The sequence below is a fragment of the Oncorhynchus clarkii genome, unplaced genomic scaffold (assembly GCF_045791955.1).
Source record: "Oncorhynchus clarkii lewisi isolate Uvic-CL-2024 unplaced genomic scaffold, UVic_Ocla_1.0 unplaced_contig_359_pilon_pilon, whole genome shotgun sequence".
Taxonomy (NCBI): domain Eukaryota; kingdom Metazoa; phylum Chordata; class Actinopteri; order Salmoniformes; family Salmonidae; genus Oncorhynchus; species Oncorhynchus clarkii.
The window spans coordinates 254,047-278,737 of NW_027257971.1; the positions used below are offsets into that span (position 1 = coordinate 254,047).

General features: G+C 46.5%; 1 protein-coding gene across 1 annotated transcript; it reads left to right on the forward strand.

Moving 5' to 3' along the window:
* Positions 1-72: 72 nt before the first annotated feature.
* LOC139394340 (zinc finger protein ZFP2-like) lies at positions 73-24,300 on the forward strand. The gene is made up of 6 exons (XM_071142387.1): positions 73-123; positions 6,239-6,378; positions 21,240-21,330; positions 21,740-21,748; positions 22,339-22,631; positions 22,777-24,300. Exons 1-6 carry the CDS (start codon positions 73-75, stop codon positions 23,498-23,500), a joined length of 1,308 nt encoding a protein of 435 aa, XP_070998488.1. The 3' UTR covers positions 23,501-24,300.
* Positions 24,301-24,691: the final 391 nt, after the last annotated feature.

Consider the following 24,691-nt stretch of genomic DNA (forward strand, 5'->3'; position numbering starts at 1 on the left):
TGCCTTCAAGGCAACCCAAATGAAAAGGGTTTTGATGTGACGTTTCACAAGCAAGAGAAACATGACGAAGTAATGAAGATGGCAAAGGAAGCGGAGAAAACGGGACCCCTGTGCCATTATGCGGTGACCAGCCTGGCGAAGAACAACTTCAGGGTGGTCACCGTAACCATGTACAATCCGCATGTGAAAGATGAAGAGGTGAGGGCCTTTCTGGGGAGGTACATGGACAATGTCTCCTCAGCGAGGTACCTCAGGGACTCCCTGGGTTTCTGGAACGGGAGGAGAGGTTTCCAGGCGTTACTCAGGGAGTCCCCGAAGAGTGTGGATGGCTACCTCCATCCTCCGGCGATGTTCTCCCTGGGGGCTGACAGGGGAACACTCTACTATGCACGTCAGCCCCCGTTCTGCAGGCGTTGTATGGCCTACGGCCATATCCTGGCCTCGTGCAGCGCCAAGAAATGTCGTTTTTGTGGGTCGGAAGAGCACGAGGCCAAGGAGTGTGACGAGCCCAAGGCTTGCCACGGGTGTGGCTCAAGAGCACACCTGTGGCGTGATTGCCCGGCTCGTCACAGGTTATACGCGTCTGCAGCTGGGGGGGGAGCGGGGGATGGGGGGAGGAAAGAAAGGACGCGTGCGGATTGCATGGATGGCACAGGGGAAAAGACGGCGCAGGAAGAAGATGGGAAGAAGGATGAGGTGAGAAGAAAGAGGCGAGGAGAAGAAAAGAATGGAACAGAAGGAGAGAAGAAAAAGGGGACGGAAGAAGAAGAAGGTGGAGGAGCTGAGAAGAGGGAGAAGGGGACAGTGGTACGAGAAGGAGTGGAAGAGGGAACGGGGACAGTGGTACGAGAAGGAGTGGAAGAGGGAACGGGGACGGAGAAGGAGGGAGGAGTGGAGGTGGGAGGGGAGGTGGGAGGGGGGGGGGATGGGGGGAAGGAGTGGGGGGACAGCCTGCCAGGCTTCCTCGAGGTCGAAATGAGGGATTTGGTGGAGGGGTTAGTGGGGATGGGACGTTGTGTCTCCCCGCTACCTCCTTCACCAAAGAAGAAAGGGATAAAGAGGGGGAGCTTGGCAGGAAGTGAGAGGGAGGGGGGTGTGGAGGGGGAGGGGGGGGTTAAGAGAGTGGCGGGGGGGGGGGGGGGGGAGGGTAATTTGTCCACCCGGTTTGCCTCAGCCCCTTGCATTTTAGTGGATGACTCCAGTGAGGGGTCGGTGGGTTGTTTGCTAGAGGGATCCCAACTCCTGTTTGGGGAGATGGGGTCCCCTATATGCAGCCCCGAGGCAAACAGGGAGGGGGGGATGGTGGGTGGGGAGGGAGGACCCAACACACTGCCTGGATCATGGGTTGGGATGGAGGACGGGGGGGCGTCAGGAGAGGAGAGGACGTCCCCGCCGGTGGAGATGGACCAGGGGAGCATCGGGTGAGTCTCCTGGTTTTTCTTTGGGTTTTGGGTTTTTTATTTGTTGTAAATAATTAAATGAATAGTTCTGTTTCTTTTTTTAGTCTAAATGTTAGGGGGTTAAGGGATAATGTTAAAAGGAGGGCGGTTTTTTGTTATTTAGAGGGTGTGGGGTTTGATTTCTGTTTTTTACAGGAGGCTCACCTGAGGGATGGTGGGGATGTGTGTAGATTTAAGAGGGAGTGGGATAAGGGGGAATCTTTTTGGGGCATAGGAGGGGTGCACTCAACAGGAGTAGGGATTTTGTGTGGGCATAGAGAGGTTAAAATAGAGAACACTTTTGTAATAATGCAGGGTAGAGTTTTGGGGATAGATGTTAAGTTTAGAGAAGCTAGATATAGGTTAATTGGGGTGTATGGGCCACAGGTGGCGGCAGACAGGAGGGAGATGGTGGACTGTCTGGCGCCCCTGTGTGTTACAAACAGGCACTTGGTGATAGGAGGAGACTTTAATATAGATTTAGGGTTAGGCGGTGATAGCAGTGCAGGTGCCATCTCTGGGCTAATGGCTTGCCATGGTCTGGTTGATGGTGGCCTGCACACTACTCCGGCAATGGTCGGTCCTACATGGCGCAACTCCAGGGGGGTTGCGCGGAGGCTCGACTACATTTTTGTATCCAGGTCTTTGGGTCAGTTGTCTGGGCGGCTGTTGCCTGTTTTCTTCACGGATCACGACGGGGTGTTCCTGCAGGTGGGGTCGCCAGTCTGCCTCTTCGGTAGGGGGTACTGGAAGTTAGATCGGGATATACTGGAGGAGCAGGCTTTCGTTGACAAATTTTTGTGTTTCTTTCGGAGGCTTGACGGCCTCCGGTCCATGTGCGAGGGGGTGTTAGAGTGGTGGTCCGGTTACCTCCTGCGGGTGTTCTTCTCGTATAAGGCGAGAAGCGTAATGGTGTGGTCTAACGCGGGTCCTCGGGCGGAACAGCTGCCCTGGCATTTTGGCCATGCGGCCAAGTGGCTGCGTGCGCACCCCGAGGTTGAAGTTGCCCGAGTAGGTTTAGACCACAGGCACCTGTACGAGGAGGTCAGGCAGGCAGGGAGTCCTGCGCCTGTAGCGGGCATCTCGTCAGTGGTCTGGGAGGGAGTGCAGGCGCGGGGCCTGGACAATAGGCTCAAGGACCTGAATTGGTTGGGCCTCCATAAGTGCTTGCCGGTACGTGCCATCTTGTACCGGTATAGTTTGGTGCAATCCCCCACCTGTCCAAGATCCTCTTGTGGCAGGGAGGAGACTGTGCGCCATGCCTTTTGGGACTGTGCCTTTGCCGGACTAGTCTGGGCTAGGGCACGGGTAATGCTAGGTGTGGTTAGGAGTGATTTTGTTGTGACATGGGCTAGGCTAGAGAGAGGCGTAGGGAGAGCAAAGGGAACGGATAGGGACAGGTTTCTGCTCTGGCTTCTCATGAGTCTCTTTAAAAAGGGACTGTGGGAAGCCAGGCAGAATTTTGTCAAGACAGGGAGAGATTGGGGGGTGGAAGGGATAGTGAGAAGGGTGGAAGGTGATTTGAGGGGGAAGATGAAGAGGGAGGAGAGGAAGTGGGGGAAGCATGCGGCACGGGAGAGGTGGAAAGGGGGTTTAGGGCTGGGAGTGTTAGAGCGAGTTTGGTAAGGGGATAGATTAGGGAAGGGGAGATAGGGAAAGGGTTAGGTATTGGTTAGGTATGACGGGGAGGGACGATGCTCCCCTGAGGTTTGTTTTTGTTTGATGTTTTTGTAAATACAATTAATTAAGAATGAATGAGAATTATGATTTTGTAATAGTATGAATGGTATTGATTGTAATAAATTATTTTAACCACCACCTTTTTGGTTTGCTTCCTTTCTAAGTTTGAGGGTTTTTTTTTTGTTTCCCTCTTCTTGGGCAGATTTAGTGGGTCTCATGGTGGGTGTCTTATGTCCCAGTTGTTGTTACTCGTCAACCTCCAGTGGACACCCTCATAGTGTCTTTCAGAGCCCCTCCTAAAAAACAAGCTTATATTTTGGGTTGGATATTGCATCCAATTAATATTTGAATCAATGAAATTTCCTTAAATGTTCATTAGTCTTTCAGTTGTTGTTATTCTGTTTGTTGTGTACTAAATATTTTAGTTTATTTTCATGTAGTTTTTTTCCTGTGAATCCATTGTGTTGCATCCATGTCTGAAATGTGCTGTATAAATAAAGCTTGATTTGATTTCAACAAATGAACCCAAAGACTGACCAATCAACAGACTCTTGGTCCCTCTTAGTATGAAAAACAGTATCAATCCCACTTTTCCAGCCTGCTGAAGGCGTGGTGGAGTGGTAAACACCACCCCCGGCTCTACCAGGGGCTTGAGGTGGTCTCCCACAGCTCTGCTTATGTCATGTTCTGTGGCCTTGCCGTTCCATTTCTTGACTGCCCCTGCAACACAGAAAGAAATATATTTAGTAATATTATATAAAACACTCAAAGTCATGGATATGGAGCATCTATGGCCTCGGTTACACCTGGCACCTAAATGTGATTTCTGTCATCCGATCACTAAGCTCCATTAGGTTCAGATCTGACAGGATGGGCCTTCGACGCAGTCAGGCCACCAAATATGCATAAGCAATGTAAAGAGATGTGGGGAAAGTAAATTCTACACAAATTACCTTCATAATATCGAAGAACAAATGTTTGTGTCTGAGGGGAAATTAACTTTCATACAGCCAGAAGGGGTGAGGAATTACACCAATATCAGTGGACAATTTGTACTAATGTAAATAAACATGGATGATGGAACATATTACCTTTTGCTGATGTGATGAACCACTAAGGGGACATAAATATTTACCATCTTTGACCTCTCACCTCTCTGGCTGTAGAAGTGTTCTTCCTAACCAGTCCCTCAACAGCTCTCTGACTGAGCTCCAACCTCACTGGGTCTTCAGAGGAGAGGAAGGCTGAGGAGGGATGGAGGGATGGAGGGATGGAAGGATGAATGGATCAGTCAGTCAATAAAGTGTAGAGCTGCTGTCTGACAAAATCACTATTTTAGTAGTTCATTAAAGGAAATAAGGCTTTATGACTGCTGAATAGCAACTATTAATCACATAGATCATGTATTTTCAGGTAGAGATAGATCCTTGGGAAGTCACTAGCCCGTTGAAGTTGACATTTACAATGGTTAAGGTAGGGTTTAGGGTAGGGATGTCCCAAGGATCCCAGATAGCATTGACCATTGTGCATTCTTCTGTCTCTTTTACATAGCAAGTGATGGGTTCTGACTTCTGGACTTTTAAATATGAAATATCTTTATTATGTGAAATCTAATGAAACAATAATGTATGTTGATGCTAATATGATGTACAATATTCCATGATGTTTCTATATGATAACAATAGAGTAATATATTTAATATGCCATACACTATTTTTTTAACAGTTTCACTAATTAATTTTAATTAACTTAATTATTATGATTCAACATCAGTTCACCGTCTCACCTCATACTGTATTGGAGCAGCAGCTGACTTGTTCGTTGATGCTAATCATCATGTTTTGAATCTGAGAGTAAATAGATCCGATTACAACTCCAAAAATGAAGGGTTCAACTGGAGTTGTTCTCAGATCCCCTAAGAACCGTAGGGTTCTTGGTCAATGAAAAACAGCCCCAAAAGGTTCTTCAAAGAACTTGTTAGAAGGTGGGTTCATCGAGGAACCTCCGTTGTTGCTGGACTTTTTCCGGGAACTTCGCAATTGCAACTGAAAACGACGGTGACAAGTTTGGATGCGACAACAAGTTAAAAAGGTTAATTGATGTTTGGCTCTGAATATGTCTATAAATAATAATTACAATAATATAACATACTAATAATGAATAACGAAGACAATGATGGTTTTCTGTGAGTATCTTCCGTAACGTTACTATAGTTAATTACCGTAAATATTAGAAAGCCGGGTTTGACCGTCGGCGTTGTATGAGCTACAGTACAGTACCGTTATCTAGCTAGATAACGTTGTGTCCTAACTAGGCACAACAAGGTTTGGATTATTTCCCTCAACTATATTTGTTCCCATGTATTGTATATCGTTTCCATAAAGCCAACATGGCTTTACACTCTCATTAACGTAAGTTTCCAATCTAGTGCAGTTCTCAGTTTTGTGATAATGAACTAGCAAATCTTAACTAAGTAAGGACGGTGACCTGTCCAGACGAGATGTACAACGAACTGAATCGTCAATGGAGGTCTTTCTCTTCATATAGCCTGCTACAGCCAGCAACACTATTAACTCACAAGGGGGCATAACGTTACATGTACAATACTATCCCATTTTAGAAACGTTACATGTACAATACTATCCCATTTTGGAAACGTTACATGTCCGCGTTAATTATCTTTTCAGAACTTCTCAGAAATGAATCAAGTCCATGGAATGGATATAGACAAAAAGAGAATTCAATGACTAGCAGAGGTAGAGAGGCGAGGCAGGGGGGAGGACATCTTCCTGCTATTTTGACAGTCCCTGAAGGAAAATACAGAAGAGGGATTTGCTCTTATTCCTTCCCTTCCTCTAATGTATTTTGTAATAAAATTAGCAAGTGTAGTAAGATCAATGCTTTACTAGGACTGGAGACCACAGCAGCGATTCTGCTCTTGCCCTACCTCTTCAGGACCCGAGTGGCCTTTATGTCCGTGACATGGTATGCTTATGCACCATTCATCTGTTTCTTCATAAACATAGGTGTGCACGCTTATATAAAACTACAGCTGAACATTTGTTATGGTCTTTGTTAATTGTATGTGTATTAATCTTTTCTTACTTTTGTTGACACAGATTTCCCCGCTCTTCACTCCTTTACTGCACATCGGCGGAAATCCATTTCACCATGAGAGTGAAATCCCGCTGGCCTTTGATGGGGAGAACATCCACGCCCTCGAGGACGTCTCCATGGGACTTGGGGCTCTGCTTCGGCTGTATTTTTTTTTTTAAATTTCCCTTAAATTTCCCAAAAATGTCAGAAAAACACTTATGTTGTTAAGTTACTGTGTTCTGGGGATAGGAGAAGTTGGGGTGAAGTTACCAGGGCCGGTCATAAAGATGGCAAACTTCCTAACATAACTAGGTGAATATGATATACACACTAAAGCTGAAAATTCTGCATTTATTACCAAGTCTACCATGTTGTTAGTTTACCTATGATTAATTTTTAATGTATGTTGTTTTTATTGTACATCATCATTTAAAAAAAATGTTGTTGGGTAAATTGTTTTGTAAATATTAATTCACATTTGTTGTGCCACTAAATAAACAATGAATTATTTAAGTCAATATTGTCAATATTATTATAATATGTTTTTATAATGGAGGGAAGGTGGACAGGGAGTTAAAAAATGAACCCCAAAGGTTCTTTGAGGAACCATGATAAGGGGTTCTTCAAATGACATATAGGGGTTCCCACAAAAGGTTCTTCAAATAACTTTTTCAGCTTTTTGTCTGAAAGTTATTTTCTCAACTGCGATACCAACTCCAGTCAGCAGATGGCGATGTGTCTTTCAGGTGATTCTGCCACTGTGACGTATAATCTAGTGGATGGGACGCTCCTTCAACATCAACAGTTAGTCAGACACTTTGGTTCACTCAAACTTGATGGAAAAAAGGTTTATTCAATAAATCTAGCAACTCCTCTCATACTGGGAAGACCCCAACAGGCCTTAAGGGCAGTTTTATTTCAAATGTAGTACCCCGACTGAGAAAATCCTATAAGTGTTTTGTAGTGGACACACTCCCATCAGTTTCTGAGACAACTGCACAGACTTTGCAGACTGTTTAATAATGCTTAAACCTCATCTTTATCAAATTATCCATTAAAGATACCAACTTAAAACCTACGTTTGTCTACATACGGGTTGCTTAAATTATATCTAATTATATTCCGAGTTTTACTTTATCAAATCTCTAGTAATCATTAAACACACATACAATTCATCATATGTTCATATATTCACAGAATCCATATAAAAATAAATTCTTAGCTACTCACGAAAACCATTCAATTTGTTTTTTCAAGGACTCTCCATAGCTAAGAAGCAACTCTCCAAACATACTCCCAGCAGAATAAAAAAATAAACTTTTGTTTCCCAGACAATGACCACGGGATCCTCAACTGTTCTCTAAACCTCCCAGAGACCACGGCAAAATCAAGCCTCCCAGGAACAAGAGACCTTCCGCTGCTTTCTAAAATATCATCCCGTTTATTATCCAAATTTCAATAATCTGAGTAATCATATTTCTATATGTTACTATCCAAACGTCAGATTAAGACTCATTTCCACATTCACACAACTCTCATGTCACACAATGCTATTCCCAAACATACCTAATCAATTAGTTTTTCAACAATATTTTTACCTGCAGGAATATTTTCACAATTCTATCTCATGGTTAGTTCCTAGAATAATGCAACTCATACATTTATACTCAGAGCCTCCTGACTGGGCCCTGTTTACACCCCCACACAGGAGTACACACTCAGGTCCTGACTCGGCCCTGTTTACGCCTCCAAGGTGCCCCCTCGCATAGGAATACACACTCCGAGCCTCCTGACTGGGCTCTGTTTACACCCCCACACAGGAGTACACACTCAGGTCCTGACTCGGCCCTGTTTACGCCTCCAAGGTGCCCCCTCACATAGGAATACACACTCAGAGCCTCCTGACTGGGCTCTGTTTACACCCCCACACAGGAGTACACACTCAGGTCCTGACTCGGCCCTGTTTACGCCTCCAAGGTGCCCCCTCACATAGGAATACACACTCAGAGCCTACTGCCTCGGCTCAGTTTACATTTCCAAGGTGCCCCCCTCACACAGGAATATACACTCAAGAGCCTACGAGGATATTCTAAAAACTCACTTTAAAAAAAACTAGGTGTATAGAATCTGCTCGCTGCCTCAGGTGGGTCCATCTGCTCCGTTCCCGAAGTGTGGTCTCCATGAGATTCCAAGTTTGAGGGATCCCTCAAGGACGATTTACCCAGGTCGTCAGGAGCGGTCACCAAGTCAAGATTCACATTGCCAAATGTGGTTCTAAATTTCTTTAATATCAAATGAGAAACAAACTTATCACACAAGTCAGATGTATTCTTAAACTAAATCTTTATTCACTTATTAATAAGGGAGCAGGTCAATACAACACACACATATAAAGTGAATCAATTGAGTGCTCTACGATAATATTGGCTGGTCAACAAATCACCCCCAGATGATTCGTTGAGAGCCACGAGACAAAAGTACAAAGGTCTTTTATAGCTAAGATACACCCCTTTCAACCTATATGACCAACAGATGTATGGAACGGGTCACAAGGTTAAGATTTGTATGAAAGATACTGTCTGCTGAGAATTATAAGCATCTGCTGTAAAAACAGTACTCTGAGTAGAAACCAGGGTCTGGCCCTGGGGTCATCTCTCCCTGGTAACATATAGAACAGAAACATTAACTCATAATCTGGAATACTGTCTCTTTAGGTTTTAATCACCCAAAAGACATTGTAAATCTCCTGTCAGTGTTTCCTCCCAGAGGCCCATCCTCAGTAGAACACAGACACAATAGTTCTAAGAACCCTCTATTCTGTTGCATAAAACAACCATTTGATACAATAAAAGTACAATAACATAATGTTGCAGTTTTGCTCTCACAGTGTCCACTGAAAGTTGACTAGTAACAACAACTGGGACCTAAAAGACACCCACCATGAGACCCACTAAATCTGCCCAAGAAGAGGCAAACAAGAGAAAAACCCACAACAAACTTAAAAACAGGAAGCAAACCAAAACGGTGGTGGTTAAAATAATTTATTACAATCAATACCATTCATACTATTACAAAATCATAATTCTCATTCATTCTTAATTCATTGTATTTACAAAAACATCAAACAAAAACAAACCTCAGGGGAGCATCGTCCCTCCCCGTCATACCTAACCAATACCTAACCCTTTCCCTATCTCCCCTTCCCTAATCTATCCCCTTACCAAACTCACTCTAACACTCCCAGCCCTAAACCCCCTTTCCACCTCTCCCGTGCCGCATGCTTCCCCCACTTCCTCTCCTCCCTCTTCATCTTCCCCCTCAAATCACCTTCCACCCTTCTCACTATCCCTTCCACCCCCCAATCTCTCCCTGTCTTGACTAAATTCTGCCTGGCTTCCCACAGTCCCTTTTTAAAGAGACTCATGAGAAGCCAGAGCAGAAACCTGTCCCTATCCGTTCCCTTTGCTCTCCCTACGCCTCTCTCTAGCCTAGCCCATGTCACAACAAAATCACTCCTAACCACACCTAGCATTACCCGTGCCCTAGCCCAGACTAGTCCGGCAAAGGCACAGTCCCAAAAGGCATGGCGCACAGTCTCCTCCCTGCCACAAGAGGATCTTGGACAGGTGGGGGATTGCACCAAACTATACCGGTACAAGATGGCACGTACCGGCAAGCACTTATGGAGGCCCAACCAATTCAGGTCCTTGAGCCTGTTGTCCAGGCCCCGCGCCTGCACTCCCTCCCAGACCACTGACGAGATGCCCGCTACAGGCGCAGGACTCCCTGCCTGCCTGACCTCCTCGTACAGGTAGGTGCCTGTGGTCTAAACCTACTCGGGCAACTTCAACCTCGGGGTGCGCACGCAGCCACTTGGCCGCATGGCCAAAATGCCACGGCAGCTGTTCCGCCGGAGTAGTGTGCAGGCCACCATCAACCAGACCATGGCAAGCCATTAGCCCAGAGATGGTACCTGCACTGCTATCACCGCCTAACCCTAAATCTATATTAAAGTCTCCTCCTATCACCAAGTGCCTGTTTGTAACACACAGGGGCGCCAGACAGTCCACCATCTCCCTCCTGTCTGCCGCCACCTGTGGCCCATACACCCCAATTAACCTATATCTAGCTTCTCTAAACTTAACATCTATCCCCAAAACTCTACCCTGCATTATTACAAAAGTGTTCTCTATTTTAACCTCTCTATGCCCACACAAAATCCCTACTCCTGTTGAGTGCACCCCTCCTATGCCCCAAAAAGATTCCCCCTTATCCCACTCCCTCTTAAATCTACACACATCCCCACCATCCCTCAGGTGAGCCTCCTGTAAAAAACAGAAATCAAACCCCACACCCTCTAAATAACAAAAAACCGCCCTCCTTTTAACATTATCCCTTAACCCCCTAACATTTAGACTAAAAAAAGAAACAGAACTATTCATTTAATTATTTACAACAAATAAAAACCCCAAAACCCAAAGAAAAACCAGGAGACTCACCCGATGCTCCCCTGGTCCATCTCCACCGGCGGGGACGTCCTCTCCTCTCCTGACGCCCCCCCCGTCCTCCATCCCAACCCATGATCCAGGCAGTGTGTTGGGTCCTCCCTCCCCACCCACCACCCCCCCCTCCCCGTTTGCCTCGGGGCTGCATGTAGGGGACCCCATCTCCCCAAACAGGAGTTGGGATCCCTCTAGCAAACAACCCACCGACCCCTCACTGGAGTCATCCACTAAAATGCAAGGGGCTGAGGCAAACCGGGAGTACAAATTACCCTCCCCTCCCCCTCCACACCCCCCTCCCTCTCACTTCCTGCCAAGCTCCCCCTCTTTATCCCTTTCTTCTTTGGTGAAGGAGGTAGCGGGGAGACACAACGTCCCATCCCCGCTAACCCCTCCACCAAATCCCTCATTTCGACCTCGAGGAAGCTTGGCAGGCTGTCCCCCCACTCCTTCCCCCCATCCCCCCCCCCTCCCCTCCTAACTCCACTCCTCCCTCTTTCTCCGTCACTGTCCCCGTTCCCTCTTCCACTCCTTCTCGTACCACTGTCCCCTTCTCACTGTTCTCAGCTCCTCCACCTTCTTCCGTCCCCTTTTTCTTCTCTCCTTCTGTTCCATTCTTTTCTTCTCCTCGCCTCTTTCTTCCCACCTCATCCTTCTTCCTGCGCCGTCTTTTCCCCTGTGCCATCCATGCAATCCGCACACGTCCTTTCTTTCCTCCCCCCATCCCCCGCTCCCCCCCCAGCTGCAGACGCGTATGACCTGTGACGAGCCGGGCAATCACGCCACAGGTGTGCTCTTGAGCCACACCCGTGGCAAGCCTTGGGCTCGTCACACTCCTTGGCCTCGTGCTCTTCCGACCCACAAAAACGACATTTCTTGGCGCTGCACGAGGCCAGGATATGGCCGTAGGCCATACAACGCCTGCAGAACGGGGGCTGACGTGCATAGTAGAGTGTTCCCCTGTCAGCCCCCAGGGAGAACATCGCCGGAGGATGGAGGTTGCCATCCACACTCTTCGGGGACTCCCTGAGTAACGCCTGGAACCCTCTCCTCCCGTTCCAGAAACCCAGGGAGTCCCTGAGGTACCTCGCTGAGGAGACATTGTCCATGTACCTCCCCAGAAAGGCCCTCACCTCTTCATCCTTCACGTGCGGATTGTACATGTTTACGTTGACCACCCTGAAGTTGTTCTTTGCCAGGCTGGTCACCGCATAATGGCACAGGGGTCCTTTTCTTTCCGCTTCCTTTGCCATCTTCAATACATCATCATGTTTCTCTTGCTTGTGAAACATCACATCAAAACCCTTTTCATTTGGGTTGCCTTGAAGGCAGAGTACTTCCTTCACCTCTATCCTGAGGCATCCCATCAATATGGTCCTTCCAAAAGTTTCCCTGCCCCAAGGTTCCATCTCCTTTTCAGTCCATGAAGATCTTACGGTATTTGCTATACCAATCCCCGGAACCGACCAGGTTTGCTTGTTTGTATTCATTTTTCTTCTTCAAAAAAAAGCTCTCTTCAGAAAGAAGCTTCAACCTGAAACGAAAACATCTTTAACCAAAAAGGTGGTTAAAATAATTTATTACAATCAATACCATTCATACTATTACAAAATCATAATTCTCATTCATTCTTAATTAATTGTATTTACAAAAACATCAAACAAAAACAAACCTCAGGGGAGCATCGTCCCTCCCCGTCATACCTAACCAATACCTAACCCTTTCCCTATCTCCCCTTCCCTAATCTATCCCCTTACCAAACTCACTCTAACACTCCCAGCCCTAAACCCCCTTTCCACCTCTCCCGTGCCGCATGCTTCCCCCACTTCCTCTCCTCCCTCTTCATCTTCCCCCTCAAATCACCTTCCACCCTTCTCACTATCCCTTCCACCCCCCAATCTCTCCCTGTCTTGACTAAATTCTGCCTGGCTTCCCACAGTCCCTTTTTAAAGAGACTCATGAGAAGCCAGAGCAGAAACCTGTCCCTATCCGTTCCCTTTGCTCTCCCTACGCCTCTCTCTAGCCTAGCCCATGTCACAACAAAATCACTCCTAACCACACCTAGCATTACCCGTGCCCTAGCCCAGACTAGTCCGGCAAAGGCACAGTCCCAAAAGGCATGGCGCACAGTCTCCTCCCTGCCACAAGAGGATCTTGGACAGGTGGGGGATTGCACCAAACTATACCGGTACAAGATGGCACGTACCGGCAAGCACTTATGGAGGCCCAACCAATTCAGGTCCTTGAGCCTATTGTCCAGGCCCCGCGCCTGCACTCCCTCCCAGACCACTGACGAGATGCCCACTACAGGCGCAGGACTCCCTGCCTGCCTGACCTCCTCGTACAGGTGCCTGTGGTCTAAACCTACTCGGGCAACTTCAACCTCGGGGTGCGCACGCAGCCACTTGGCCGCATGGCCAAAATGCCAGGGCAGCTGTTCCGCCCGAGGACCCGCGTTAGACCACACCATTACGCTTCTCGCCTTATACGAGAAGAACACCCGCAGGAGGTAACCGGACGGGTGTATAACCGGACGAGCAAGCTCCGTCAACAAGAAAGAAACAAAAATGGCATCCAGCTTGAGGGGGAAATGTGGTACCCCCCTACCTCCCTCCCCGATGGGACAGATCATGCGTGCCCTGGCGACCCACTCGCACCTGCCACTCCACATAAACTGAAACACAAGCCTCACTAGAGGCCTCCTCAGACAAGCCGGCAATGGGTAGATGTATGCCACATACAAAAGAGACGGCAACACATCCACCTTTAGGACCAGGACTTTGCCCATAAAAGACAAATACCTAGCCTTCCACATTGCTAGCTTCCTCTGTACCACTGCGATACGCATGTTCCAGTTTAGCGTCGCTGAGCCGGAGGTCTCAAAATGAACCCCGAGAATCCTCAGGGCCCCTTCACAGAGAGATAACCCCCCAGGCACATCCGTTCTACCGCGCCATCTTCCGAAAAACTTGACGGAAGACTTTGCATGGTTCAGAACTGCTCCCGACGCTCGGGTGAAATCCCCAAAGATGGCAAGGGACCTTGTCAGGCACGAGTCCTTGCACAACAGCAAGGAAGTGTCGTCGGCGTACTGCGTCATCTTAACACGCAGCCCACCGCTTCCAGGGATCAACAAGCCTTCCACCCCTGTGTCTGCCCTAATGGCAGCCCCCAGAGGCTCCATGTACAGAACGAAGAGGAGAGCCGAGAGTGGGCATCCCTGCCTGACCCCAGACGAGAGGTCAAAAACGTCACCTAAGTGACTATTTACACTAACTCGACACCCCGCTCCGACATATAAAGTACGGATCCATCCTATAAACTTCTCCCCAAATCCTAATCTACCTAACACCCTGAATAGAAAAGATCTATTCACGCGATCAAAAGCTTTCGCCTGATCTAGCGCTGCTACCATTAAAGGCAGCCCTCTATCTTCAACCCAAGCGATGGAATCCCTGATCAACTGTAGGTTCCATCTTATAGAGCGGCCCTCTACCCCGCACGTCTGATCCTCGTGGACGACGTAGGGAAGGGCTGTGCGCAACCGGTCTGCTAAAACCTTTGCAAGAATCTTGTAATCTACGCACAGCATGGTCAATGGCCGCCAGTTGCCAAGGTCAGTTGCTTCCCCCTTCTTATAAAGAAGTGACAGCACACCAACAGCCATTGATCCCCCCGGGACCCCCGTCTCAAGGATGGCCTTCAAGACTTCGAGAACCACTGGTCCAAGTATACCCCAAAACTTGAGGTAAAACTCAGCCGGCAGCCCATCCATCCCAGGCACCTTCCCTTTTCCCATCCTCCTAAGAGCGCTCTCAACCTCTTCTAGTGAGATCTGGGCCTCCATCACGTCTCTAATGTCCTCTGGCAACCGCCGGGACAAGTGTTCTAAAAACACGTTTCCCTGCTCTACATCTATTTCCCTTTCCTTAAATAAACCTTGGAAATGATCAGTTGTCACCCTGACCATTTCCTCTGGTTTACTTACTATACTACCATTTTCTTCCCTAACTCCCTTCATTACCTTCCTACTCTGTCTGGCCCTAACCGACTTAAAGAACATAGCGGAACAAGTCTCATTATGTTCTAGAAAGCCACTATGCGCACGCTCCAGGAAAGCTCGAGCCTTCTGCTCCTGCAGCTCCCTGAGCTGCGCCTTTAGGGCTGCGAATCTCTCCCAGTCAATCGACCCGCCGAGGTTGCCTGCCTCGTACTCGAGTTCAATTAACCTTTGGATACGATCCACCTCCCTCCTTTCCTCCCTTTTTTTCCTTCTACAATATCCTATTATAAAAGCCCTTATCCTCCCCTTGACTAAATCCCACCACTCTAACACCCCCTCGCACATGGACCGGAGGCCGTCAAGCCTCCGAAAGAAACAAAAAAATGCATCAACGAAAGCCTGCTCCTCCAGTATATCCCGATCTAACTTCCAGTACCCCCTACCGAAGAGGCAGACTGGCGACCCCACCTGCAGGAACACCCCGTCGTGATCTGTGAAGAAAACAGGCAACAGTCGCCCAGACAACTGACCCAAAGACCTGGATACAAAAATGTAGTCGAGCCTCCGCGCAACCCCCCTGGAGTTGCGCCATGTAGGACCGACCATTGCCGGAGTAGTGTGCAGGCCACCATCAACCAGACCATGGCAAGCCATTAGCCCAGAGATGGCACCTGCACTGCTATCACCGCCTAACCCTAAATCTATATTAAAGTCTCCTCCTATCACCAAGTGCCTGTTTGTTACACACAGGGGCGCCAGACAGTCCACCATCTCCCTCCTGTCTGCCGCCACCTGTGGCCCATACACCCCAATTAACCTATATCTAGCTTCTCTAAACTTAACATCTATCCCCAAAACTCTACCCTGCATTATTACAAAAGTGTTCTCTATTTTAACCTCTCTATGCCCACACAAAATCCCTACTCCTGTTGAGTGCACCCCTCCTATGCCCCAAAAAGATTCCCCCTTATCCCACTCCCTCTTAAATCTACACACATCCCCACCATCCCTCAGGTGAGCCTCCTGTAAAAAACAGAAATCAAACCCCACACCCTCTAAATAACAAAAAAACGCCCTCCTTTTAACATTATCCCTTAACCCCCTAACATTTAGACTAAAAAAAGAAACAGAACTATTCATTTAATTATTTACAACAAATAAAAACCCCAAAACCCAAAGAAAAACCAGGAGACTCACCCGATGCTCCCCTGGTCCATCTCCACCGGCGGGGACGTCCTCTCCTCTCCTGACGCCCCCCCGTCCTCCATCCCAACCCATGATCCAGGCAGTGTGTTGGGTCCTCCCTCCCCACCCACCATCCCCCCCTCCCTGTTTGCCTCGGGGCTGCATATAGGGGACCCCATCTCCCCAAACAGGATTTGGGATCCCTCTAGCAAACAACCCACCGACCCCTCACTGCATTCAACCACTAAAATGCAAGGGGGTGTGGCAAACCGGGTGGAAAAATTACCCTCCCCCCCCCCCCCCCGCCACTCTCTTAACCCCCCCCTCCCCCTCCACACCCCCCTCCCTCTCACTTCCTGCCAAGCTCCCCCTCTTTATCCCTTTCTTCTTTGGTGAAGGAGGTAGCGGGGAGACACAACGTCCCATCCCCACTAACCCCTCCACCAAATCCCTCATTTCGACCTCGAGGAAGCCTGGCAGGCTGTCCCCCCACTCCTTCCCCCCATCTCCCCCCCCCCTCCCACATCCACTCCTCCCTCCTTCTCCGTCACTGTCCCCCTTCCCTCTTCCACTCCTTCCACTCCTTCTCGTCCCACTGTCCCCTTCTCCCTCTTCTCTGCTCCTCCACGTTTTTCCACCTTCTTTTTAATCTCTCCTTCTTTTCCATTCTTTTTCTTCTCTCCCTCTTTTCGCCTCTTCCTTCTTCCCTTCTTCGTCCTTCGCCGTCCTCTCCCCTGTGCCATCCGTACAATCCGCATGCGTCCTCTCTTTCCTCCCCCCATCCCCCGCTCCCCCCCCAGCTGCAGACGCGTATGACCTGTGACGAGCCGGGCAATCACGCCACAGGTGTGCTCTTGAGCCACACCCGTGGCAAGCCTTGGGCTCGTCACACTCCTTGGCCTCGTGCTCTTCCGACCCACAAAAACGACATTTCTTGGCACTGCACGAGGCCAGGATATGGCCGTAGGCCATACAACGCCTGCAGAACGGGGGCTGACGGGCATAGTAGAGTGTTCCCCTGTCAGCCCCCAGGGAGAACATCGCCGGAGGATGGAGGTAGCCATCCACACTCTTCGGGGACTCCCTGAGTAACGCCTGGAACCCTCTTCTCCCGTTCCAGAAACCCAGGGAGTCCCTGAGGTACCTCGCTGAGGAGACATTGTCCATGTACCTCCCCAGAAAGGCCCTCACCTCTTCATCTTTCACGTGCGGATTGTACATGGTTACGGTGACCACCCTGAAGTTGTTCTTCGCCAGGCTGGTCACCGCATAATGGCACAGGGGTCCCGTTTTCTCCGCTTCCTTTGCCATCTTCATTACTTCGTCATGTTTTTCTTCTTGTGAAACGTCACATCGAAAGCCTTCTCATTCGGGTTCCCTTGAAGGCAGAGCACTTCCTTCACCTCTATCCTGAGGCATCCCATCAAAATAGTCCTTCCAAATGTTTCCCTACTCCACGGCTCCATCTCATTTTCAGTCCAGGCAAATCGTAAGGTATTTGCTATACCAATCCCCGGAACCGATCTTGTTTGCTTGTATTGATTCTTTTAAAAAATAAGCTCTCTTCAGAAAGAAGCTTCAACTTGGAATGAAAACATATTTTAACCAAAAAGGTGGAGCAACTAAAGGTGTTGACTCTCCACATCTATCAAGACAACTGGAGCACTGGGCCAGACACTCTTAAATAGAACCTGGACCAGCTCAGGTGAAACACATACTGACTAATGAGGTGGTACCAATCAGTGCACCCTACGTGCTAACGAGCTATACGTGCTAAAGTCCAACCTCAAAACATAAATGGAAAGACCAAAGCCTGTAACACCTTCCCCCTTTAGACAACAAATATATCCTATATTTTTGTTGGACATGGTTGCTCACCCCCAACAGAAAACGTCCATTTCACATAATCAACTACAATGCTTCTACAATATAAACATGGTGTCTACTGGCTGTCAACAATTAAAAACAAGAAAAAACACATATTTCTAAATAATAATATACAATCGTATTATTAAAAAAATATCATTTTTCTTTCAATAGAATCCTAAAACTCACTCAAAGACAGGAATTTGATCACCTCAAAGACATTCATACCTAAACTGCACATTAATTTGCCAAGGTAGAGTACATGATCAGTGAATATATTAAATGTACAGGCTACAATGTGGGGATCTCATGCATAGTAATAACTACATGTATATACGACTTGCATCCTTGGTACAACATGATCATATATTCTTCTCAATCCATAGGCTTCATTAATGTCATTCAGGCTGTTTTGAAGTTGATACAACTAGCTATGATAGCTGAGGTTCATAGCTAGGTTCTGAACTAATATGTATACCAAACATTTGGGTCCATACACAGATCGGCTAGATAGCTAGCTACACATCCATGGGCATTCAGGGATTTTAATCATCCACTGCATAATAAGCAAGAACAAGAATAACAAGAACATAGCAATCTACGCGATTTCATCTATCTGCATGGCAAATATCAGCAAGTTAAGCTTACAAAATTGCACATTAAATTTGCAGTACATTTTTCAGCTAGCTAGATTCTATACATCCACTGTTTTACAAAATGACAGCCTGGTGTGCTGGCCATCTTTGATCCATTTCTTGTCTGTGTAGGGGTACCCCTCTCTCCTAGTATTTCTGTCTGCCATCTTTGCTGAAGAAAGTCTAACAGTCACTAGTGTAGCAGCAGCCTCCCCCGGTCCTAGTGCCGAACCGGTAGGACTTTTAAAATGCGATGGAACGGTTGACGAAAAAAAGAAATCACAGAAAAAATATATGGACTGATATTGATTTATTTAGTGGGGGCTAATATATATTTTAGTTCTAGCGATGTCCCTGATTCCTACCCTTTAACTTTTTGTCTGATAATAAAATATACATTTTACTCAACTGCGTTACCCACTCCAGTCAGCAGATGGCGGTCTGAGACTTTATGCTGTTGGTGTGACGTATAATCTAGTGGACGGAACGCTTCTTTCAACAGCAACAGTAAGTTATCCACCTCGGTAGCTTGCTAGACAAAAAAGCTGAACCAGTAAAGCTCTTTAGACGCTTTCGTGTTTATTAGCCACTGTATTTTAAACACACTTCTTTTGTCTAGTTAGTTATCCGATTTAATTTAATATTTACGGCGTTGTTGTTATTAGTCAGCTAGCAGTCTGGTTAAGTTAGCATTAGCATAGCTAACATCCGCGACCATGCGGTCACTAAGCTACTCTCCTTCTGCTAAAGAAGAGGTGGATATCACAGTAAAACAAGAAGTAGAGGCCGTTACTGTGAAAGAAGAGGAAGACGCGTTCAGAGTGAAAAAGGAGGAGGATGTTACAGTAAAACGAGAGGAGGATGCAGTTTATAGAGTGAAAGAGGAGGAGAGAGAGATGACTGTTACATCGAAAAAGGAGGAAGAAGAGGAACCTGGATATCTGGGCCCGGTTTTCCGAATGCATCTTAAGGCATCCAATGGTTCTAATGATGAATTTAGCCAAAATGTGATTTTGAGAAACCGTAACCTGACTAACACTAGTAAGTACTGTCTTAAAAACAGAGGCACAAACTCTGCAGTTGTTGAACTGATGTTTGGTGTTAAAGCAGAAATCTGCAATTGCTACATTCATGTTATGACTTTTAAATAATTGATTTATAGCCATTGATTCTTGAAGAATATAACACATGCTTCATGAGCTTAGTTCAACTGTTGAACCCCATCAGAACCCAGAATAAGCTTTTTTTACTTTAATGTTTAGAAACAATGTAAATAAACACTGTATCGCCTCAACATGTCAGCTCGGGGATATGAACTTGCAACCGGTTACTAGTCCAACGCTCTAACCACTAGGCTACCCTGCTGCCTCAACATGGTTAAAACTATAATGTTGATATCATTGATGGTCAGGCCTTGCATCCATAGGTCTGTCTGTAGTTACATTTCTCCAACCCCATAATCATTTTATTACCAAAACAGTGGTGAAATGACAGATTTGTTATTGTTTGAACTACAGATTGCTGGATTGTGTTTTTTTTTTAAAACCACAACAAAATGGCTGCCTAGAGACTTGGTAAACAGCTGAGGGATGGGGGAAGGAGACCCATTGCTAACCACTCTCAAATTCATAGAGAACGATATTGTAGAAACCATAACCCAACACCGAGCGACCTCGTCAAGAAGTTCAGACATCTTGGCGTAACAGTTATAAGGTGTTGACTTGACAGTCGCTGGACCCAGGTTTGAGTTCAGCTCAGTCCCTCCCCCTGAATTCAATACACTATGAATACAAGGACTGGCCATCCATGATGTCATAATGATAATTTAACCAGTTTTCTAGGCTATATAGTATATTCTAGAATTAATCCATGATGTCATAATGATAGTTGCTGACTTTTGCCTTATACCTGCAGCAAATGCCTCTACCCCGTCTTCTGGCTGGGCAGAGGACTTTAGGATTTTAGTTACTGCGGTGTAACAAGGGCCTAGCCGTGCGGCCCTACCAACCCTTCTATTTCTTCGTAATGGCCCTTCGCGTGAGTTGGGTTTGTTCCTTCGTTCACGTTGTCACTCCCTTATTTTCCGGTCTAGTATGAGGCCTTGGATAGATATACTCCCATTTAAATATTCAGAGTGTTATGGATTCTTCCTATAATTCCTTACCTTCAAGTTTCTTTTACCTCTGTATATATCAATACCTAATAACTTCTTCTATTGGTTATTATGCTCGTCAGCTAGTAGTCACTTGGAAACTAGTATTGGTATATATTTTGACACACAATGACAGTTTTTTATTTTACCTTTATTTTACTAGGCAAGTCAGTTAAGAACAAATTCTTATTTTCAATGACGGCCTAGGAACAGTGTTCAGGGGCAGAACGACAGATTTGTACCGTGTCAGCTCGGGGATTCGAACTTGCAACCTTTCGGTTATTATTCCAACGCTCTAACCACTCGGCTACCCTGCTGCCCCAAATATTCTTTAATTGGTAATTGGTATTCTCACAGCACTAACGCTAGATTCCAAATTCCAATATCCTAATACACTTCCAACTCTGTGTATGGACTCAATATATTGTAACGGGTACTTGGCTGTTTCCTTGTATTGCTAATCACATCTGTACTTGATGTCTCACTGTTTTACTGCCGCTTTGTCTGTGATCAAGAGGTGTCAAGACCCCTGTGTTTCAAATATGGTTCTCGTCTAACAAAAAGCGTATAGTGCAATAGTAAATTTACCTATGAGGATTCTCCATATGAAGTCTGTCTCATATGTCAGTGAGGATCATGCCTCTCTTATGATCTCTGTTCTCTTTATATACCTTTTTACAGGGGAAGTTCGCAAGTTTCTGGAGCTGTGGCTAAACCACACTTTCACACTGACACTGCCCTGCTGCTTGCACCGGCCGCTTACTCGGGAACTGTAGATTGCTTACACTGAGTGCTTACTCGGGGACTGTAGATTGCTTACACTGAGTGCTTACTCGGGGACTGTAGATTGCTTACACTGAGTGCTTACTCGGGGACTGTAGATTGCTTACACTGAGTGCTTACTCGGGGACTATAGATTGCTTACACTGAGTGCTTACACTGGGATGGTAGATTGCTTATTACGTCATCTTAGACCTGTGTCTAAATGGAAGCTTCTTATTCTAAATCTAGGTCATGCACTACTAACTCCCATTCTGTTGCTTCCGTGTTACTGTTGGCTGATTCTACTTAATGATACCAGCTGGTTGTTTCTACCACTTGAGGCGGCGTAGGTGGCATGTCAAGCGTCAGCTGGGAGAAGTCTATGATAGGTATCTCCTCTGCTTCCCCCTGTTGTCCAGTTTCTGCAGGTGTGGTCCATGGTTCCATGAGGTCCCGTGAATGCCTTGTGTTGCTGTACCCATTGCTTGATGGAGTGGGCAGATTCTTTTCATCTCTTGTCACACCAGATACACGACATCCATAACTAGTGGTTTCCTCATTAGCATGGAGGAGTTTATGCAATCAAATTGCCCTCGTGCCGCAATTTTAGAAAACACAAAGGGGCCTGTATTGTAGACCAAAAGTCTTCTACCACACTGCTTAGAGTTTCAACAACATGAATAACTTATTTCTAGTCTACAATCTTAGATGTCACTACTAATGTGAAAACAAGACAAAATATGACTTCTTGCTCATTTTAAGACAAAAATTTTAACATTCATTACAGACGTCAATTGTTGTACAACATCATGGCTATGCTGTTGGCATCAACTTTTACACTGGATTACCACTGTTGTGGGCCTTTAATCATCTGTCTGACTTTGTTGTTCACACAGGAGAGAGACGTGACTATCGTGGATCCTCTGGGGAGCCTCAACAACCTCATGAGGCTGAGGAGACAGAGAAGAGTCTCTCCAGATCAGAACACCTCAATAAACACCCACAGAGACCCACAGGGAAGAGAACTCACTGCTGCTCTGACTGTGGGAAGAGATTCACATCATCAGGCATTAAAATTCATCAGAGAACACACACAGGAGAGAATTCTTATAGCTGTGGTCAATGTGGGAAGAGATTTACTACATCTGGCAACCTGACTCAACACCAGAGAACACACACAGGAGAGAAACCTTACAGCTGTGATCAATGTGGGAAGAGATTTGCTACATCTGGCAAACTGACTCAACACCAGAGAAAACACACAGGAGAGAAACCTTATAGCTGTGATCAATGTGGGAGGAGATTTGCTACATCTGGCACATACAGGAGAGAAATCTTATAGCTGTGGTCAATGTTGGAGGAGTTTTACAACATTAATATCTCTGAAAGTACACCAGAGAACACACACAAGAAAGAAACATTATAGCTGTGATCAATGTGGGAAGAGATTTTCTACAACTGGCCACCTGACTAAACACCAGAGAACACACACAGGAGAGAAACCTTATAGCTGTGATCAATGTGGGAAGAGATTTGCTACATCTGGCAACCTGACTCAACACCAGAGAAAACACACAGGAGAGAAACATTATAGCTGTGATCAGTGTGGGAGGAGATTTGCTACATCTGGCAACCTGACTCGACACCAGAGAACACACACAGGAGAGAAACCTTATAGCTGTGGTCAATGTGTGAGGAGATTTGCTACATCTGGCAACCTGACTCGACACCAGAGAACACACACAGGAGAGAAACCTTATATCTGTGGTAAATGTGGGAGGAGATTTAGTCGATCTGGAGATCTGACAGTGCACAAGAGAACACACACAGGAGAGAAACCTTATAGCTGTGGTCAATGTGGGAAGAGATTTGCTTCATCTGGCTCTCTGACTCTACACCAGAGAACACACACAGGAGAGAAACCTTATAGCTGTGGTCAATGTGGGAAGAGATTTGCTTCATCTGGCTCTCTGACTCTACACCAGAGAACACACACAGGAGAGAAACCTTATAGCTGTGGTCAATGTGGGAGGAGTTTTTGTCGATCTGGAGATCTGACAGTGCACAAGAGAACACACACAGGAGAGAAACCTTATAGCTGTGGTCAATGTGGAAAAGGTTTTAGTCAATCTGGCTCTCTGGCTCAACACCAGAGAACACACAGGATTGAAATCTCATAGCTGTGACCAGAGATAATCTGATAAATGATCTCTGATCAAATATTAGAAAATACATACATGAAGTAGTTGTTTCATGATTTCAATGAATTAATGTCACAATGTAGAATTTTTTAACATTGTAGTAGGCGTATTGTAATGATTTCACAATGTAGAAGCCTAAACGTGTGCCCACTTGGATCAAATCAAATTTATTTATAAAGCCCTTCTTATATCAGCAGATATCTCAAAGTGCTGTACAGAAACCCAGCCTAAAACCCCAAACAGCAAGCAATGCAGGTGTAGAATCACGGTGGCTAGTAAAAACTCCCTAGAAAGGCCAAAATCTAGGAAAAACCCTAGAGAGGAACCAGGCTATGAGGGGTGGCCAGCCCTCTTCTGGCTGTGCCGGGTGGAGATTATAACAGAACATGGCCAAGATGTTCAAATGTTCATAAATGACCAGCATGGTCAAATAATAATAATCACAGTAGTTGTCGAGGGTGCAACAGATCAACACCTCAGGAGTAAATGTCAGTTGGCTTTTCATAGCCGATCATTAAGAGTATCTCTTCTGTTCCTGTTGTCTCTAGAGAGTTGAAAACAGCAGGTTTGGGATAGGTAGCACATCCGGTGAACGGGTCAGGGTTCCATAGCCGCAGGGAGAACAGTTGAAACTGGAGCAGCAGCACGGCCAGGTGGACTGGGGACAGCAAGGAGTCATCATGCCAGGTTGTCCTGAGGCCTGGTCCTATCTCGTTAGCATGTAGCATGACGCACTGATTGGTGTCACCTCGTTAGTCAGTATGTGTTACACCTGTGCTGGCTTGTCCATCTCGTAATTGGGAAGGTGTTTCACCTGAGCTGGTCCAGGTTCTATTTAAGAGTGTCTGGCCCAGTGCTCCAGTTGTCTTGATAGATGTGGAGAGTCAACACCTTTAGTTGCTCCACCTTTTTGGTTTAAAGATGTTTTCACTTCAGGTTGAAGCTTCTTTCTGAAGAGAGCTTATTTTTTAAAATGAATACAAACAAGCAAACCTGGTCGGTTCCGGGGATTGGTATAGCAAATACCGTAAGATTTTCATGGACTGAAAAGGAGATGGAACCTTGGGGCAGGGAAACATTTGGAAGGACCATATTGATGGGATGCCTCAGGATAGAGGTGAAGGAAGTGCTCTGCCTTCAAGGGAACCCGAATGAGAAGGCTTTCGATGT